This window comes from Artemia franciscana, chromosome 15 (genome assembly GCF_032884065.1).
Source record: "Artemia franciscana chromosome 15, ASM3288406v1, whole genome shotgun sequence".
Classification (NCBI taxonomy): domain Eukaryota; kingdom Metazoa; phylum Arthropoda; class Branchiopoda; order Anostraca; family Artemiidae; genus Artemia; species Artemia franciscana.
Genome location: NC_088877.1, coordinates 36,337,081 through 36,359,164, shown reverse-complemented (window position 1 = coordinate 36,359,164; position 22,084 = coordinate 36,337,081). Strand labels below are relative to the sequence as shown.

The window sequence follows — 22,084 nt, the reverse complement described above, 5'->3', positions numbered from 1 at the left end:
AGGTGGGACACAGGGAAACAACTACAATGGCGCGTAACTAATATGGCGCGTAACGACTTGCGCGCGCGGGGGGGCTTGGGGGGGGGGGCGAAGCGCCCCCACCAACTAGGTGTTGGGGTGGCGCAATTGGGCTTTGCGCCACCCCAACAGCTAGTCTTCTATACATATAAAAATAAGTTGTCCGTGTGTGTGTGTCGAGTGACGTCATGTTTGTGTGTCGAATGACGTCATGTTTGTCGACTGACGTCATTATAAGGATTGAGCTGTATGCGTCATGAAGTTGTTTGTCGACTGACGTCATGTTTGTCAACTGATGAAATTACATACCGGAACACCGGGACACAAATGACGACCGGGACACAGGGAATATAAATGACGACCGGGACACAGGGACACAACTACAACGGGGACGCCGGGGGCACAGGCAGGATATATAAATGACGACCGGGACACAGGGATTGTTCGAATAGAAATTACGGACCGGGACACCAGGACACAAATGACGACCGGGACACCGGGACACAGGAAATATAAATGACGACCGGGACACTCAAAGAGAAATTACAAACTGGGACACCGGGACACAAATGACGACCGGGACACAGGGACACATCATTAGAATAATGAGATATAGATTTGAATACGGATTGTTTTTCCCATGGACAATTATATGTTTCATGTTCAAGAGTGAGTAAACCTGACAATCTATTTATATGCACAGACAATGGGACAGCGAAGAATGTTGTATATTCGCATGTTTTACGTAGTTAAAAACGTATATATATATATATATATATATATATATATATATCTATTCACAGGTGGGACACAGGGACACAACTATAATGGCGCGTAACTAATATGGGGCGTAACGACTTACGCGCGCGGGGGGCTTGGGGGGCGCGAAGCGCCCCACCAACTAGGTGTTGGGGTAGCGCGAAGCGCCACACCAACAGCTAGTTTTTATATATATAGATGAAATACATCGTTTTGTTTCGGGTATGACAATACATTCCTTTAAACTTGTTTCTATTTTGTCGTTTACTAGGCTAGCAATTAACAAGAGTCTCTGCTCTGTTGAGACTGACATGACCATCATGACAGAAACAAGAAACCACAGAAATGCACCTTTTATGTCTGAGAGAAGGAAATGTCAACTCCAAGTAAAAAAAAAGCAAAAAAAGGCAATTAACGAATTATACGACCAATATCATATAGAAATATAGGCTCATACAGGCCCAACACCTTGGGAGGAGTGGGATAGGAGATTCTTTCCCAAGGGGGAGGGGACATGGAAGAAATATTTTCAGGCAACTAGTTTTCAATTTCTCAAGTGGGTCTTTTAGTCCTTTCTTCCGTGAGGGGGGGGGGTCTCTTCTGTATGCAAGTATGTATACCACTCTAAACAATAAAATTTGATAAGTAATATATTACTCACTTTCTGAGATTTGGGGGTGTCATTCTCTTGGTTCTGGTTATCACAGCTAAGAAATTTTTCTGATTTGCTATCTTCAGATGCTGAAAATACAATACTGAATTATCAAAGTATCTATCAGGTGTTTTATTTACAATGGTCAAATTCAGGAAGTGTACATTTTATACCCTCCTACCAGAAGTTACAGACTGATTGCCTACAGGCTCATTTTTGTAGCGATAGAAAATGGAAAAATGGACTGTGGAAAGATTGGCTAAGACAGGAATCAACTGATTTGTCATCAAACAAATATGTTTTGAAACTCTTCCTGCTTATGCACAAGGCTTTCAACCCTCAGGGGTCTCTAATTTTAGTCAGCACAGAATTTTCGGAAAACATTGAGGCGACTGGGAGATAGAGCATACAAGAGGGGTTAACTTTGATGGTTTATTACTGCACTGCTTTATGAATTGCACAAAGATAAAATTTAGAAGTAATTAAATATTCCGTAATGGTCTAAAAAAATAGCTCACAATTTCTACAAATTTATGTCACAAAATTAAAAAACAAAACAAATAAAAGGGTGAGTTGGGGGAAACGAGGTAAAATAAACTGATTTGCTCTAACAATATTCAAAAAAGGTTACAAACTGTACAATAAAGGCTGATAAGTAGAAAATAAAAACCAAATTGATGGATACTTTTGCTTTATTTTCTGTCAGAATCCTCATCGACTATGCTTGTTCTTTACTTTTTGTTCAATGTTAGTTAATGCAACTAGTATTTTTATAACATTTTTTTTTGTAAATAAGCTGTTTTGATTTGGGGGATATTGACCCCCCCACCAAGTAATCCAAATGCACCTTGAAGGGCTTGATAAACCGGCATCGGCAGATTTCAAATTATTTCAAAGAGGTTTTAGAGGTTCAGAGAATGAGCGACATATAAAAGTTCACGGCACTGAAAAAAATTTAATGACATTTAATGATTGAAAACAATAAGATTCCCTGAAAATCGACATTGCAAGTGAAGGGATAAATAAACTGGGCATCCGTAGGTACAAGGATGGTTGAAAATGATGGGTCACATTCAGGCATTGGCAATATGATGGCAATGACAAAGGTGGGCCAACTTTCAGTTTTAGCTGAAGTTGAACGATGCAACAGAGCCCTAAAAGCTTTAAGTTGTCTAGGCTACTCTCTGTTTGTGCAAAGCACCAATTTAAGGCGTGGTTCTATCATCATAACACTAAACATTGGCAATAATATTGCCACTAAATTTCATTAACAATTTTAGACACAACTGAAGAAAATTATGGATTGATTTTTAGCGTGATTTTCGGATGTAAAAAAGTCAAATTTCTTCACTTAAAACATACTATGGACGGCTCCGCGTTTTAAAATCCAGTAATGCATTTTTATAATAGTTTTGAAGTTTGAAATGCCGTTTTAAATCATTATTTATGAATGAAGATTGCACTTTTTAAAATGTTAGTAAAATTATTGCGTATCCATGCATTATAGGCAACAAGTGTTTGTCACTTAACAATTTTGTTTTCGTGCGAAAACAGAAAATAGTTGGAAAAAAATCAGATAGCGGAAACAAGCGCCTCCAAATAGGACCTTACAAATACCAGAATTCATTAACATAATAACAGTATTAATACGCTCCAGTTCTTGTCATTTCAGTATTTAACAGTTTTCGATTCCAAAGTTTTCAAGACGTTAATTTTTGAATCCATTCATTAAAGTGACAATAATGACAAACTGTCATTAATAAGAAGAAACATGAGAATTGGATTACAACTTAAAAAGACATATGGTACACAGTTATGCACTTATTTGCTTAACAAGCCGAATATCCTGTCGGACGACAAGAAATAAGAAGAAAAAACCCGAAGCGTATATTCTTTTTCGAAAATTGGAGCAACAAAATGCTGCCCCCTTTCCCAAAACAGAAAATTATTAGTTCTTTGACTCCCTCCTACAAGAACTGTTCCTAGAGGTTTCAATCCCCTAGCCATGAGACTAAAAAGGGATTACTCCCTTGTGATGACAGGGAACCAACTATTCCTAATGTGTATATATAATTTGTTAACCTTCTGATCCGCCACTCCTCGTTCCTGAACAGTCGTTCTGTCCCTTTAATCACATAGAAATGACAATTACCCCCATGATACCATACTGGTATCTGGTAAATTTGGGGAAGGTAAGCAGGAAGGGTGTGTGAAAGCACAGGATGGTTGGCCCCCAGCCCCCCATTGCACTTCCTGGCTGAAGGGCAATGAAAATGAGATCAGCACCGCCTGTTTAGACCTTAAGGGTCTAGTGCCGTCTTACTTACTACTACTACTTTTGATACCAACTTCAATATGTCCATCTTTTGTTAAATATAAAACATTCTCGTAATCCATATCCTTAACTGAACATAAAAAAAAACAAATAAAACGTCGTTAAACATTGATATAACATAGAAAATAATTTAAATAATTACGAGTATATTTAATAAAGCGCTTAGTTTTTATTTTCTACGAGTAATGGTCGAATTATTGCCAAAGCTTAAATCGTACTGTATGTTTTTATATTTGTGAATGCGGTTAGAGGAAAATCGAATTTTCTTTTTATACATATAATACACAATCGAACTGGTTATGAAAAGGCCATAAAAAGGACATGCTTGAATCATTTCCGCAAGTTGCAAAAAGAAAATGGAAGCGTTCAAAGTTCAAATTTGCCAAGTCCAAATAAAGGGTAGACATGGCGCTCTTTTGATTTCATTTTTAAAACCAATGAATCCAAAGTATTCTAAATTTAATTATTCAATAAAGCTTAGACAATATTGGTTTCTTTTATTATTGTAAACTATGAATAAGTTTCTAAATGGGATGATTTATATGAAAGAACCTTAAGTTCTACTTTTTTTTAACATTTATGAATGCATTTAGAGGGAAATTAAGTTTTCCTTCTAAACATAGAATAAGCAATCGAACTGGTTATAAAGACATCATAAAAAGGGCTTGCTCACATTATTTCCTCAAGTTGCAAAAGAAGATGTGAACCACTCAAAGTCTAAATTTAGCGCGTCCAACTAAAAGGGGAGACATGACCCTTTTTTTATTCCATTTTTAAAACCAACGAATCCAAAGTATTCTAAATTTTATTATTTTATAAAGCTTTGATACTCCCTTTTTTTATTATTGTAAACTATGCAGAGGCTTCTGAAAGGGTGATTTATATGAAAGAGCTTCATTCGATATAAATTACGATAATTTAAGTAAAAAATATCGTACCTTGTCTTAAAACTCTTCTATTATAATTATTACCCACTATTGTGCTAAACATTTTATTACCTGTTTATATTTTGCTAAAATTCTGCATAGTTTACAATAACAAAAGAAACCAATATTGTCTAAGCTTTATTGAATAAATAAATTTAGAATACTTGGGATTTAGCTGGTATTAAAAATACAATCAAAAGAGGGCCATGTCTACCCTTTATTTGGATTGGCAAATTTGGATTTTGAACGTTCCACATCTTATTTTTGCAACTTGCAGAAATAATTCGAGCATGTCCTTTTTATAGTCTCTTTATAACGAGTTCGATTGTGTATTATATGTATAAAAAGAAAATTCAATTTCCTTCTAACCGCATCCACAAATATGTAAAAAAAAATACAGTACGATTTAAACTTTGGCAATAATTCGACCACTAGTAATAGAAAGTAAAAAGTAAGTGTTTTATTAAACATGTTCTTAATCATTTAAATTATTTTCTATGCTCTACTAGTGAATAATGATGTTTTATTTGTTTTTTATATGTTCAGGTAAGGATATGGGTTATGAGACTGTTACATATTTAACAAAAGATGGACATATCGAAGTAAGGCATCATAGAGGTAATTGCCAATTATATATGATTAAATGGCGTAGAATGACTGTTAAGGAGCGATAAGTGGAGGATCAGAAGATTAATAAATGATATATAAATACTTTTTACATATTTAATAAAACCTTAAAATCCTTCATTATATTGAATCTGGTTGCTATGGTCGGTTGATAGGGTCTCATGGGTAAGGTAAAGTCTTATATGAAATAATCCAGTCAAATAAAAACAAAAATGCCTTAATACAAAGAAAATCATGTCAAGTAAACAAGTATTTCAAGTTCCTTGAATCCAGAGGTCCTTGATCCACGGCAACCGTAATACATAAGAAAAATTGAAAAGAAAATTTGGTTTCCCCAGAAGTGGGACCTAAAAAAGCGGAATTTTATTTATTTATTTTCTTTTTGCTGGGATACGCGACTTCTAAATATAGACCTGAAAGTGATCCAAAGAACTTTTTTGTGATTGGTTGGTAAATTCAAGGATCGTTAGAAAGGGAAATTTAAGTAAAAAAAGGCAATAGTTTGGGTCACGGTCTCCTCGAAAAGTACGGCCGAAAAGGGCAAAAAGCTTTTTATCGTCGGCTCGAAAATTACTACTTAACTTCTTGGGTCAAGGGGACTTCAATGCACGAAGATTACCAAGAAAGGACCAATTTTATCCCCACCAGAACAATTTAAAACTTACACCAGTAAGTTCCCAGGGCCAAGGGAACCGTAATCCACAAAAATTAGGCTTGAAAATGTTTGCTTTGTTGGCTCGAAATTTGCATCTGAAAGTACCTGGGTCAATGTAACCCCAATTCACGAAAAGAAAGAAGTTCGCCTGAAAGCGGGGCCCTGGAAAGAGCCAATCTTTTCTAATGGCTCGAAACTTAAACCAGGAGTCCTTGGCAAAGTTGAACCCCAAACCTAGACGACAAATTTTAGTTTTGGTACCCAAACAAGGAGTATTTTTTTTTATTGGCTTGAAACATTCAGAGGCAACGCTCTGGCACTGCCTACAGTAAAAAGCCATATGCATCCCATGCGTTATGTTTACTCATGCTACTTTGCATAAAAGGGGTGGTTGTATAATCTACAGAGGACTCATTGGACTAGACATTGAAAGTTCTAGTGCCTTTTTCAAGAGTCGAAAGTGATTGTAGGACATCCAGCGGCTCTCCCATGTAGTTTTATATTGCGTAACCTCCCATTGCCCCCCATGATACCACCAATCTAAAAACGGCGAATTTTTTTTTATTATAAAGGATTGAACTTTAAAACCACGACTTCCTGGTTAAGTGGATCCCACTAAGAAAAATTTCAGTTTGGGGGCACATCTTTCCCTTAAAATTGCAATCCAAGAAAGGATCAAAAACGTTCCTTCGATTGGCTTTAAACTTTCAAAGAGCATTGCCTGTGCTAAGGGAACCAGAAATTCTTGAATGGAGAAGAAAGTTGTTATGGGCCCAGAAACGGACCAAAAAACTTGAAACTTGCTACCGTAAGTCCCTGGGCCAAGATGATTCCAACATAAGAAATGCCTGAGAGCAAAGTCCCTCCGAAATGGGGCTTAAAAAGGCCCAAAACTGGTTTCTATCAGCACTAAGTTTATATCATTAAGCCCTTGGAATAGGACTCCAATTAACAGTAAGAGATGGAAAAAGCCTGGCTTCCGCGAAAAAAGGGTCAATCTGAATTCTTTGGGCTCGGAAGATCCCAGTTCACAAAAAAAAAACAATAATGAAAAAATAGGGGTTCACTTGAAAATTTGTCCCAAAAGCGACGACGATAATCGGCCTATATGAACTATATGAATCCTGGTCTTTCCTTTCTTTAAAATAGAAGTATAGATAGAAGATACAGACTGTCGTTGATAAACCACTATATACTCATTTTTTCCCCCGAGACTAGCTATGCTTTCCACAGCCGTTTTACCGCTTTAACTACGACGGCTCATCCAACTAGTATGAGTCAAGTTAGTGACTAGATGGTCAAGAGGGCGTCATTTACAGAATCGCTGGATATTCCTCCATTCCTAAACAACTTTCAACCTCTGCCTAAGAGGCAAAATAAGATATTTTTGCCACTAAAAGCAATGTTGGCACAGAGGGAATCACTGCTTTGGGTGGCTTCAACTACTCCGGAACAGCTGTTGGATGTACAGCTCCGGAACAGCCTTATGATTCTATTCCAAGAGGATTTAATATTCTCAACCCAACTGAGACCGACAATTTAATTAAATAAAGCCTTTCACTTCGAAGGATTATCATGATCACATGGCGTCTTCAATGATAATGATCGTCGCCTGATTCGTTATAACTGGAATATAAACAGGACCACCCCTTGGTAGTCTAGGGAAATGTAGGTCATAAGCAGTCACCTTATCCTTAGTTTGGAAAGAAAAGAGCTAAAATACTTTCACAAAAACATTCCTTAAGATTTCAAACTATAAGGAATACAGTTTTTCCCCATCAACTTCACCACTCCAAAATCCAACATTACGTAAATATCCTACTAATTTCACTTGTCATGCATCAAAAATTAATTATGCTTGTAAATCGTTAAAACCGGTCTCGTGTTTTTTCAAGGGTAGTTTTATTTCACTTGCAATACATTACAAACATGTTTCGTAAAAGTTAATCTTCTTAAAAATTTATATAGTTGCCCATTGGTCAAATGCCAAACCAAAACTGATAATGAATAACATATCTTGAGCAACTCACAAATTTTATCATTGCTTGATATTGAACAGTTTTCACTCTGAGTTTGTTCAATTAAACTAATCGTTTAGTCGTTTTCTTTTGTTTAAGTTGTAAAAAGCCTAACGTCCTTTGTTTGGATGGTTGCTGTGCAACATTTGATGCAATTCATTTGTTTTCTTTTTGTAAGAGATGGATGGAATTTGATTCTTATGAAATCATTCAAGCATTTTTGTAACCTCCATGTAACTGAGCCCTCGTTAAACTGAACCTCATACAATTGAACTCTTGTGCAACTCAATCCCCGCTTAGCTGAACCCTTGTGCAACTCGGCCCCTGTTAACTGAACTGTCGTCGAAAGCAAGCTCCGTTTAACTCAACCTTCACTCAACTCAACCCTCGTTTGTTTGTGCTATTTCAATGCAAAACCCTTTCTACCCCCTCCTCCTCTAAAAAAGTACTACTAAGTACTAATAGGAAACTAGAACATCGTAGAGAGCTGTTTAAGGTCATTTGAAAGCTAATACACAATACTTACAAGATTTTTATGATTTTGTCAAAACAGCGCCATCATAAAAGATTTGGCAAAAATGCAATTTCAGTATCATCTCTGGAGTGTAAAAGCTTGAAATCATAAAAGATCTACCACTGGAACCTCCATGATAGAAAACCCCCTAAACTAGTGTTTAACATACCCCCTTGAATACTCCCCTATCCAGCCCCCTTTGCAAGCAAAAAATTAACATTTTCAAAAAACTTTTAAGTAAAAGAAAAATTCATTCAAATATAAAGCTGATTCGTTAATGAAACATACTATTTATTTTAGTATCAACACTAAAATCAAATACCAAACAAATTCTTTAGAATTTCAAACAGTGCTTGATACCTGGGCGTGTCTTCTTTTTCTTTCTTTGAGCAAGGGTTCAGCTAGATGGGGTTGAGTTGCATGGAGGATCAGTTGAAGGAAGATTGAGTTAAATGGTGTTGAGTTGTACAAGGGTTGACTTGTACATGCGCATTCAGTTGCACGTGGTTCAAATACAGGAGGGTCCAATTACGCGCACCCTTCTGAAGAGGCACAACCCCTTCAAAAATCATCTAGCTCTCTTTTCTTACAAGTTGGAACAACGTGTGAATTTACTATACACACATGTAAGCAAACATATTTTACTACCATCTACAAATTTTTTACATTGCCATTAACCACGTATTTGAATCAAGCAATCTACTTCTTCATTAACTAAACGTATGTGCCTTACTGACATACAAAATATTTTATATTTCTATTACAAAGCAAATTTCAATTATATTTTTTGGGTGTACACAAATAACAAAGGAATATACTTACAGGATGAGCACTTTAACCTGAAGGGTTGTGCTATTCTTTGAAGATTTATTTCACTATTATTTCGTTTGTTCCCAAAGGGGTTGTTGAGAAGACCAATGAACTGGCGAATTGATGCTCTGAAATTACGTCGTGCCCCAGGTTTACCAAAGGATTCAGATTTCTTCCTACCAGTTAATAGACTGGGATTTGACGATGTAGATGGCAAATGAACTATAGCACTTTGGTCGGAACTACTCGATGCTGGACTGCTCATTTCTAAAAGAAAAGAAACAATTTTACATATATATGATCATACCTACGCATGGGCGAGGACAAAAAGGTAGCCCCCTCCCCATTAACTGTCACAATTGTTTGTATAAGAGCATAGGGCAGATTTTTTCAAGAGAATGGGGCTAAAATTTGAAGTAACGGCGGTTTTAACCCTCAATTAACTTTGCAGTTTGGTCACGAATGGGGTGAGAAGATTTGGAAAGGGAAAGATTTGAAGGATATTTAAACTTCTTATGAGTGGATAAAGAGGGAAGTCATGAACAGATTTAGATGAAGGAGGAGCGTGCGCAGCTGTGTTAGTCTCAGACAGCTTGGTGCTACATTGAGTTAGTAGTAGTGGTAGTAGTGTAAAATAAAGTGGACTCCAACCAAACTCAAAGAAAATCTACTGATTTTCAAAGTTAAGAGTGATATACAGCAGTCTTCACTGCACTTTTTGAACCTTAGATATAGCAAAGGAGCAAGAATATGACCTTCAAAACATCTTCCTGAGACATAATTCAGGTTCTAAATTCATTTTTGGCATGGTAACATTTCTTAGTGTTTGTTTTTTCTCTCATCTGATTTCTACTTTAGGCTATAATAAATTAAGATCCTTCCAGTTTAATGCATCAAGGTATTCTACAGTTTGTACTATTTAATTACCTTATTTTTCCCGAATTTTGGAAATTTTAATATCACTGACAATACCAGTTATCTGGCTTTTCACAGTTGGAAAATATCGTCAGTTTTGTTTTCACTGTTTATTGGAATCCTTAAACAGGTTTTCCATTCTTCCCTTACATAGTCCTCCCTATTTCCAGCTTAGAGTTTCTCTTGGGAAAAAGGCTTGCTGAATGCTGAGGCAAGTTACTACATTAGGCAGCTAAGACAATCACGACACATGGCAGAATTCTAAGAACTCTTGGTTTTTTATTTCAATTGGTAAAAAAAAGAAAAACTGGATTGTGCCTGCGATGTTCAATTTTTGACATTTCTATGTTTTTTTTTGTTTTTTTTTTAAATTAATTGTGTAGGCTAGCCTAATTCAAGTTGTATATTTCAACTAATTGCACCATGTGGGAACCTAAGGGATTGGGAGTTAAATTTCCAGCAGAGATAAAAATCTGATATTAATAACATGTCTGATCATAGCCAACAGAAATGAATTCACAGCCAACCAACAAACAGCCGATCTTCCCATTGAGCAATTTGCTAGTTTTTACCAATGAACTTGACATTGCTCTCCCTCTAAATCTAAAGCAAGACTTCTCAAAGCAAACGACCTCTATTACTGTTACAGTGTCCATGGTGAAATATTACTGAGAGGCCTTAACACCGACAAGACCACTGTTCCAGACAACATCCATCCCTGCCTACTAAAAGAAGCAGTCACTGATATTACCAAGCTCTGGCAATATTATTTTAACATTCCCTTGATTATACAGAAATTCCAGACCACTGGAATCACTCCGCATCATGTATATTTTTAAAAAGGGGGACAGGTCTGATCTGGTATAATCTGGGCAGATTAAACAGCTTTGGGAAAAAGGCCTTCCCCTGGACTTGATTCCTATTGACCTAGCAAAAGCATTTTGATAAGTCCCAAACAATGAATTTTGTTTAAATCTAACAGTAGTACAAATAATCCAATGGCTAGTATATTGGCTACTGGACTTCCTGGCTGCTAGAACACGAATGATGTAACTCTTCACAATTGACAATGTGCCTGTTTACTCCTTACCTTGAAGTCCTTTGTGGTGTTCCTCAGGGAACTGTTCACAAATTAATCAATATTATTTCTTACCCATACAAATGGCATGGTATCTGAAGTCTGGAACCATTTTACCCTCTGTATCAATAACTCAAAACTATTTGGTGTCTCAAACAGATTATGTGTAAAATCTAAAAATCAATCTATATGTAAATCTTTTAGTATTTCAAAATTTGTAACTTCACTTTGGTCACAATAATCAGCTGCACCAATACAGGCAATGTACAAGCTGACAAAATCCTGCATACCACCCCCAAGTCGTACCACAGGCAAAGACCTAGGAATCACTACAGATAATGCCCTTAAGTCCCATGAGTATTCTACCATAGCAGTCTCCCAAGCAAATTTGAGCCTCGAACTTATCATAAGGATTAAAACCAGGTAGTCACATAAAATCTTCCTGAAGATAAATGAGGCGCTTCTGAGAACAGTCCTGGACTTGGACGCCTAGCTTGCAAGTCCCTTTCAAAAAAGCAATCCACAGATAATGGAGGGTGTAAGGGGATGGCCACTAAGCATATCTAATGAACTGATGGGAAACCATATATTCAAGGCTACATGGAATAAAGCTACCATTACTGACTTTCAAACCCAGGCACAGGAAAATCCTACTGGCACATAAGTATGCCCAAACTGAAAACAAACCTGAGGTCAGTCAAAGAAACTTCATAAGCTATAACTTTATTCACTAACTTCATTTTCCAGTCTCCATATTAGACTTTTTGAAGTAGTAATTTTCCAATCCATTTGGTTTATATAACTGTTATTTAAGTGATAACAAAAAAAAAATATTTAAAAGTTCATATCCTATAATCTCAACAAGTTTCCCTATTACTTCACATCTCCATTAATTTAAAAGGGAAGTAAAGAGCAAAGTCGAAACTTAAAACGAATAAAATTTTCATTCAAGGCCTATCTAACATATATCAATATAACTAGTGCAAACGAATCAACTGGTGAAATTTCCCTATTTTTGTAGGATTACAAAAACAAGCACTTTACTGAAAACACAAAAGACAAGTATAAGAAAAAAATATTGATTTAGGGGTCCAATGTATGCATGTAGCCTCACGACAACAAACTAATTTATAATACTTTTTCTAGTCTCACAGAAGATGTGATATCCGTAACTGTCAGTATACAATTAAAATTATCTTAAAAATCTGACATAAAATAATAAGTTTAAAGTCTTTAAACAGCATACAAAAGAATAGTGATTTATCAGGTGACATCTTGGTCTCACCTAGTATTACTTGAAATAAAGAACATGTCAACCATACTATGAACTCTAGGAATTGAGCTATTTCTCTCTATACAACTGAGAATTTTATGTAGTGATTCTCAGTGATGTCAGTGATACATATTCTAAAGCGAGTCTGTAGTCTTAATGCAAACAAGACTGCTTCACTTCGAACTTGTTAAAAAAAATAATTAGCCTATAAAATGCTTTTTTCAGATCTAAAATGGTAGTCAATCATTGAACTGAGCTCGTTGTGCAGAAGTGATGCCAAATTGAACGAAAAAAAATACAATAAAGCAACAATCAAAAATGCTTCACTTTTATACAGTTAAAAGTTTACTTAAATGGTTTACTTTACAATACAAGTGTTTACTTCCCTTGGAAAAACTTTTTTTAAATTAATCTTTGCTCGTTTTTGATTAAAATTTAATGTAGAAACAACAGTGCCATGATCTTTTTTATTTGTTCGGAATAATTTTTGTTCCTTATGTTGCTCCTTAGTTTCAATTGATTTTTTTTTATATAATTTCTACTCTCCTCCTATCTACGGGAGATAAGACACCTCAACCCTTATTAAGAAGCTGTACAATAATTATAGGGAAAAATAAGTTTAGAGTGAAAAAAAAAGTCATGACAGAGCATCGTTTTTTTTGTGAATTTTTTTTTTAAAAAGAAATAGATTTTTAATTCTTTGTTTAAAAAATTAAATTTGGTAGCACTTAAGAAGTAGCTCCAGGCGGCAGGTGAGTAGCTTCAACACAAAAGGTTAACTAAGCAGACAGGCTTGGATATTGATATGCTTGCGGAAAATTTTGCTAGCTCAACAAAAATGTGCCTTTAGGCGTAGGGAGTCAGTTGACCTATCCCTAAAGTCACTCATTACTTAAAAATGAATCGAAATTTCAAAACAAAATTATTTCTTGTGTAAGTACAATAAATAGTATTGTAAACTGAGTTTGTTTTAATTTCCAAAATTGTATAAAGTATTACATGAATTCTCCTATAGAACTGTTTTCATTTGCATTTCTTCCTCTTTGGGTACACAATCTTTGCACAAATTGCACAAAAACGTTTCTGGTATTTATTTTAATCCATTATTTAACTGAAGTGATTTGCTTCATAATTCAGTGGTCTACTATTAAGGAGAAGTGGCAAATCTTTGTGTAAGAAGGAGGAGGATAAGACCCTACAAAAAAACTGTCTGTCTAATCTACTGAGCCATCAAATAGATAGCAGCATCATAAAGGACCATACGATACCAAATTTGTGCTTTGGGTGCCATTTCCAGACTAGAAAGGCTGGGAATAATGAAATGGGTGCTATTATAATCTAAATGGTTCAAAACCCTAATTCTGACGCTTGCGGATTCCCTCTATTTCATATTCCCCCTCCCCACCCCCTTAATACTAATTAGGCCATGTCTTCATTATGAATCTTTTTAGCAATATCACCCGTACTTTTTCAGTTTTCAGGCAACCCCAGTCTCCTCTAGTACTTTTTAAGGCTCTAAAAGGCAGACCTTTTTCAGGAACCTGTGTTTTTTGACCAACCAAAAGCTGTTTTTACTCAGCCCAATTTTCTGAAAAAGCCATAATGAAGACAGGGCGACCATAATGAAATGAAGACCATAATGAAGGGTGCAGCAAGGTGACATCTCCCTTCTTATTACACAAAAATGTTTCTGGCGTTTATTTTAATGTCTTATTTAACTGTAGTGATTTGCTTCATAATGCCGTGTCCTATAGTTAAGGAGAGGTGGTAGATTTTTGTGTAGGGGGGGGGGGTAGGATCCTACAAAAAAGGTTAGAATGTAACCTGACTACTAAAAAAAAATCACAGAAACAAAATGCAAATAGGTTTTAGTAATTTGATTTTTCTATAGGATATAAATTATAAATAGTTTTATCCTGTCAATTAAGTAGCGAAAATAAGTAAATAATGTGGATAAGTAAGTATAAAGATGAGTAATCCTTGTCTTACCATACATCTTTGAGTGGTTCCAGAACCACATGCCGACACTTCTCCAGCCCCTAAGTGACAAGGGGTTTGGGGCGTAATTTGCTATGAGGCAGAGGGGGCAACTGCCCTTCCCAGACCTCAGTTTTACCACAGACCCGAGTTCCCCCCTCCCCCAGCTGAAATTTAGTTTCTCCAAAAATGTTGATAAAACTAAGATAAACCTGCATAATTAAAGCATCCACAGGAACATGTCTATTTTCTTTAGTATATATTTACCTGTTCTATTACTAGGCTATATGGCCTGTTTTTTAGTTTTCTCTGTCATTTTAACTTGATTTGGGGAAATTGGCTCCAACTTTGACCCCCAAAGGATTTTGACAAAATTAAACCATTCGTTGAGGTATGGATTTAGTGATCTCCTAAGAATGCTGTTGCAAATCATAAATTGGATGAAATACCCTCCCAGGACGTGCTTTAAACATGAATGCATCACATTTACAAAAGCAGAGAAATCATCTTGAAAAAATCATATTAGGGACAAACTCATGCTTGAAAAAAAAACAACAACAACAAAAAACAAGCAGAAATCAAATGCAAGATACTCTAATTTGAAGTCCAACACTGTACTAACAGCACCAGGCCTCTAATAGTCTAATTTGATATATTGGTGCTTGTACCTTACTTGCAAAGCTTATTAAGGGGGATTAGAGGAGGAACATATGGGAGGTGTTCTAGCAGACCTCTAGTTAAGGATTCTGGACCATAGTTATTACAATGTTATCATTTTATACTTCCAAGCTTTTCTACATAACAAGTGACATCAAAAGTGTTGTTTTCAGTGCTATATAACTCTTACGGATGGTAGGATTGATAATAATCACGTATATATGAGCAATAGCATTAAGATGAGCTGTTAAACTTTGCTCTAAAAAGTTCTGCTAACCCACTAGCCTCAGGTTTTCCACTTGAGACATGACAACAAAAGTGCCATTTGGAACGTGCTGAAGGTTGAATTTATATGAAGGATGTAAAAACGAATAATATCTTTTATATGAGGCTATTAAAAATCTGTCTAAGATGTTCTGGTAGCCTGCTAGTCCCACCCCTCAAGAAATGACCCAGAAAGTACCATTTTTAGTGCCATATGCCACTTGCAGATGGCGAAATTTATAAAAAGCATGTAGATAGGAGAAATAGCTTTTAAATGAGCCATTAAGCATCTATCTATGATCATCTGGTAAACCGCTATACCTGGAAAAAAGAAGAAAAAAAAACGAAAAAAAAAACAAACAAAAGACAGATCAGTATTACCAATGCAAAAAAGTGACTTTCCATGTTGTTCAAGATGGGGACTATAATTTCCGTATAGTAGGTTTTTGACTATGCTGATTCCAATGGTGCACTTTTCATTTTGATCTGACGCCATTTTCGAGGGGTTCCAGGTTTTTTTCGAAATCGCCATAAACTTTTTTTGCAATAAACTTTTACTTTTAAAACAAACCAAGATAATAGTTACCATTCCTGAATGAGTGTCAGATAGCAATTTTTTCACAAGGCAGTTTTTTCTACTCACTTTTTTAACTTTTGGCTACTATGGGCTGTGGTTTGCTCTCTACTAGGTTTCACCTACCACTGCAACCATGAAAAAGTGATTTTCCTTATTGTTCAAGAAGAGAAACTGTAATTTCCCTGTAAAAGGTTTTCAACCATCCCGATTCCATAGGTACACTTTTCATTTTTATCTGATGACATTTTCGAGGGGTTTCAGGCTTTTTTCCAAAAACACCATAATTTCCTTCAGCAATGACCTTTTACTTTTAAAACGAAATGAAATAATAGTTACCATTCCTGAATCAGTGTCAGATGGCAATTTTTTTTCAAAGCGTTTTTTTTTTAACTTTCAGTTACTATGGGCTGTGGTTTGCTCTTTCTTAGGTTACAGTTATTGCTGCAACCATGATGAGCCTAGAAAATGACTGAAAAAAACACACCAGATACCAATAGGCCCAATATTATACATATGATTTTTTCATGAAGTTATATAAGTGTTTTAATTTTTATGAAGTTATGTAAGGTGCTTGTACGACCACGTCTGGAGGTCGGAATGTCATTGGCAGCCCCTTTTTTCAAAACAGATAAGAAGTTGCTTGAGGATGTCCAGCGTTGTGCCACTAAGATGGTTAGCAGCGTGAATAAATTTCCATACAAAGAAAGATTATATCATTTGAAGCTGCCAAAACTGACATACCAAAGGAAAAGGGGTAATATGATTTTAACCAAGAAAATCCTTTCTAAAAACACCCTTCCCGGTCTCTTTCAACAGCCCTTGCATTTTGGTACTAGAGGACATTCAATAAAGCTCCCCATGCAGCATTCCACGAGTAGACATAGAAGTCATTTCTTCAGTCACAGAGTCATCAATCTGTGGAGTCAACTGTCTGAGAAAACAGTTTCTGCAACTTAAACCAACACGTTCAAGTCCCACCTTGACAAGGAATGGCTCCACCAGGAGTTCCTTTACAATTGGGAAGCTGCAGAGTACTCCACAAGAGTCTAGATCAACGACCACAATCTTCATCAAACGAATTTTTTTCATCACTGGAGCATCACAAGGATGGAAAATTCTTATATCACTCCAAGCTGCAATTTAAGGTGATACCAATATTCCTGATACTACATACATCCCTTCCCCAGGGACTATGGAGGGCCATATCATCATCAAAACCATATTTACTGGACCTTTCAACTATGTTAAACAAAATGACTATCTAAAAAATTTTATAGGACGACTTTGGGTGGAGGGGGGCTAGCCGCCCTCCAATCTTGTTGGTCACTTAAAAAGGACACTAGCAAATTTAATTTTTGTTCGAATGTACAGAGTTTAGTGCTTGATTATTAATTACTGTTGTTATGTAGTACTTATGTTGTACCTCATTGCAGTTGCTTGGGTTTTAAATAGACCTTGAAATTATATGAAACTCTATATGGTGTCAGAAGCATGGAAGATGGACTCAACTAATTGTTCTACACACATGATTGACTGGAGATCCCCAAATCTAAAGCATACATGGACTAAGTTTAAACAACATGCAAAATTAAATTTAGTGGCTCCCTGAGTGGCAAATCAAAAACTCAGAAGTGCTCACATCTACTGATATGGGTTGGGAAGAGGGACAGAGACATATTTAAAAAAAAAAGATCCTCCAGTGCCATTTCTGGCGCACAGGGCGTCAAATCGACGTTTCAGTTGCTGGGTGTTTTTACAGGAACAAGTAGCAAGCTTGTCGCCCAACCTTGCTGCAGCAGGGATCAAACCCTGGACCCCGTATTGCCAAGCAGAGCACCAATCCACTGTGCTACAACAGGTTGAGACATATTTAACACATACAGTATTGCTGATTCTGAACATAACAGTGGTTGTATACCAATCAAAATTTGATGTTTATGTTAAACCAATTGCTAACCTCTTATTTGCAAAATACCAGTTTTACAAGCGAAATCAAAATCATACTGAGACAGTTGAACAAAATGTGACAAGTTTAAAGATCTTAGCAAAAGACAGTGCATTAGTAAAAGACAAGGATCAACACTGACTCTCGCTACCACTATTCACAAAGCCTGAGCAACAGAGGAAACCCAAGCACAACTACTAACTATGAATGGAACAGAGCACAAAACAGTAATCAAACAAGAAGGTGATGCTATAAACAAAGGTCCTGAATGTTACTTATGTGATGGACAATACTTTTGTGGGCACAAGTGTTCTGCAAAAGGAAAAACATGCTCTAAGTGCAGTAAACTCAACCACTTTGCTATTGTGTACAAGAGTAAAGCAAATCACCACCTGAAAATGGCTGGACCAAGCTCTGGTTTTCAGGTCAGACAAGCATCAGACTTTTCATCTAGCTCCAGAAGTGAGTTCTATGTTGATTCAATTCATTCAACTAATCAATCAAATAACCATAGAATTGGGTTCTACCTCAGCAAACAAAAAAGTTATATAACCTTTGAGATCAATACAGGAGCAGAGGCAAATATACTTCCATTGAAGGAATATGAGACCATACCCTGTCCAATACCAAACAAGACCAATAGCATCCTGACAAGCTATACCAATGGAAAGATAAATGTATATGGAGTGTGTGAAGCCAAAGTACAGTACAAAGATAACCTGGACAAAAACATAAATTCTTTGTGGTTGACACTTAAAAAGTCCTAAAGATCAGTAGACCTAGGTCTTGTCAAACTTAAATTTGAGACCCAATCTATGCAACAGACCTCTGATCAAATCAAAATCATGATAGATAATTATGCAGATATTTTGAAGGCATTGGACAGCTGCCTGGCATGTGTAAGTTAATATTAAAGGAAAGAGACGCATACCATTTACCAAAACGCAGACCATTTACATTAGAAAAGAAACTAAAGGCTGAACTTGATCACCTGGAGCAGTTGAAGGTCATAAAGAAAATTACAAAGCCTACAGACTGGGTTAATCCAGTTGTGATAGTGGAGAAAGCAAATGGGACTTACAGATATGCCTGGACCTGGTTGATTTAAACAAGAACTTAAAAAGGCAGCATTTTCCAATTCTGACATTTGAGAACATCACCCAAAGGTGTGCTGGCACTAAAGTTTCCTCCAAACTTGATGCCACCAATGGATTCTGGTCCATGATGCTTGACAATGAATCACCTGGTCTGAGAACTTTCAACACCATCTACAGTCATTACAAATTCAAAAGAACAGCTAAATCAATGACTACCCTAAAGGCATGACAACCAGTGTGGGTCAAATTTAGCAACAAGAAGAAATGGGAAAAAGCATTGATAGCCAAAGCCTTTGAATATATCCATTGCTAATACCTTGTGAAAACTCAAAATGGCTCAACATACCAAAGGAACTGACAACACATTAGGCTCAGAATGAGCCTTAATGATGACTGCTTTTACCCATAATACCTATAACAGATGACTCTTGCCATTTCTCACCCAGGCCCACCTTTAACAGTCCACCAGTTAGAGCTGAAGGAAACATGTCACTATCTGTAACACAACCTTCACCACAAATACCTTTGGTGCTCCCATCCTCAGAACAAGCATTCACATCTCCCATTGCTGAACATCAACAAAGCCCCTCTACACAGATGCCAAGGACCACAACCCACTCTGGCTGAATGGTTAAGCCTGCCATCCCCTTGGATGTGTGAGGCAAAAGCTAACAAAAGAGAAGAGATGCAGAGTTTAGTGCTTGATTAATTACCATTGTTATTTAGTAATTGTGTTATACCTCATTGCAGGTGCTTCGGTTTTAAATAAACCTTGAAATTATATAAAATTCAACAGAGTGAGCCTTTTAACATCTCTCGATGATGTTCAAGTCATTCACTAGCCCTGGTGGGAAAGAAAAAAGAGACATATAAGTGCTACCCATGCAAAAAAGTGATTTTCCTTGGTGCTAAGGGTGGAGGACTGTAATTATTACCCTACAGGTTTTAAGCCATGCTGATTCCAATGTGGCACTTTTTATTTCAATCAGTATTATTGGTAATATCCTATCCCAAGCTATTATCCAAATAGCTACAAAAAACCTGTAAACCTCATTAAAAACTGATATTTTACAAACTATTAATGGTATCAAAGCACAAGTCTCTGATCTTGAGCATCAAGTTCCCATTAATTGCTCCATTTCTGAGGTTTGTTCTAAAGTTCATGGTCTTGTAGAAAAAAAAAATAAACCAGTAATGTCAAAACTAACTAAGTTCAACACCTAGACAGAAGGATCCAGCACCTTTTTTAGAGAAAAGGACAGGCACCACAGATCAGCACTTTACTCAATCACACTGAAACCAAAAGTTTAAACATCAGAATGTTCAAATCTTAACCTAAGATTTGGAAATTTCCATTCCACTGAATTGTACCTGACTATTATTATTTTCTGTGTTCCAAGTGTAGACACCAAAAGAACCAGTAGTCCTAACTGAAGGGCTAAAACAGAAGGCAAATTCTTCACAGTTGGAAAACACCAAACCCTGTCCCAGATAGTTCTGCAATGGAGATCTAGTCATTTACCCCCCCCCCCTCAAAATAGCATAGTTTCTTCTTTTGTTACTTTATTACACCATCATCATGTGTCAAAAAATAAACTTTATAGATCATGCAATAATCCCAGTTCAAGTGACTCCAGTTTTATCAATGTAGTTTCTGAACATCTCTCCATGGGGAAATATAGGTGAGGGGCAATTTTTTCTCACTAGACAGTTTTTTCAGAACTATGTTTCAAAATCTTTGTTACTGTGGGCTGTTTAAGCACTTTTAGCCTCTTTAAAGGCTCAAAATAGAATTTCTCCTAGAAGGGACTATTGGTTTTTGAAAGAGCATAAAAAAACCATCAAGTGATGTATTCACTTTCTGGTAAATATCTAGATTAACAGGGTATTCAGGTAGATAAGAAATAATATCACCTCTATGACATTTGTTTCTGTTGCAAATTCATTTTTAAACCCTTTACAGACCCTCAAAGATAAACCCTTTTCTCTTATTTTAGACACATGTAATCAAGGTTGTTACTAGCCAAAATGTTTGGGGGGTGGGGGTGGCAGAAGCAATGGATTTTACTGACAGGCTGGTCATTTTTATCAACAATGTTTTGTCAATAATTAGCATAATGTCTTATTCGGATACAATTTATAACATCACTGGACAAGTTGGTAAAAGCACTACATTTACCAATCAAGATTCAAATTTTGGTACATATCATGGCACTATTCTAATGCTATTTATTGAATTAAATGGAAAACTGTGGCACCATCTGTAAACTCACAACAGGAATTGGTAAACAAACAAACAATTTTAGCAATGTTAGGAAAATCATGGTGCTTTACCTCTTGATTTTACCAACTTATTTTCTTTACCAAAACATTGGATTGGGGTCTCTTCCCCCCCATATGCAATAGCCCTGTCTGTACTATACATATACCTGTACCTGCATATATAACAGATACATATACATGTGTTAAAACTTATAAAATATCAATCTTGTTAAAACTGGTTCACCTGTAAATTAAATAGACATATTATGGGCTATGAGGTGGTAGAGAGTATACTCTACTTCTACTTATAAATGTGCTGAAGGATATTGAAGACAGAGGTGATTTATCAGTCTTATGTGCACCCAATACTGCAAGAGCTTTTAACTTGTGTGAGTACATATTAAGTGGTAATTATTTGTTTAAAATATGAGTATTGAAATCTGAAAGCTGGAATTGCCAGTCTATTTTTTGGATCCTGAAGGGTGTATGCTAAGGAACCTTGAATCCTCTAATTTGGTTTGATAATAGTGTTACTGGTGTTTAGGATAAGTTGAACAGTATATTTATCTTCAAAGGAGTTGATCTCTTGTTAGGTATGTTTTAATATGACTTACTGGATGTTTCCTTCACTCTCCAAGGATGCTCTTTGTCTTTTGAGCTTCTCAAACAAGAGTATGAGCACATTAGTTTGAACTTTAAGACTAATAAAACTATTTTTCTACCAT

At 36.2% G+C, this 22,084-nt stretch overlaps 1 protein-coding gene across 1 annotated transcript in view; it reads right to left on the bottom strand.

The window, feature by feature from the left end:
* LOC136036416 (E3 ubiquitin-protein ligase RNF19A-like) overlaps positions 1-22,084 on the bottom strand; it is a 65,839-nt gene that overhangs the window by 41,659 nt on the left and 2,096 nt on the right. Inside the window, exons 2-3 of the mRNA XM_065718633.1 lie at positions 9,327-9,581; positions 1,439-1,518 (exon numbers count right to left, since the gene is read on the bottom strand). Coding sequence (XP_065574705.1) covers positions 1,439-1,518; positions 9,327-9,579 — 333 coding nt within the window. The 5' untranslated portion in view covers positions 9,580-9,581. The remainder of the gene's footprint in view (positions 1-1,438; positions 1,519-9,326; positions 9,582-22,084) is intronic.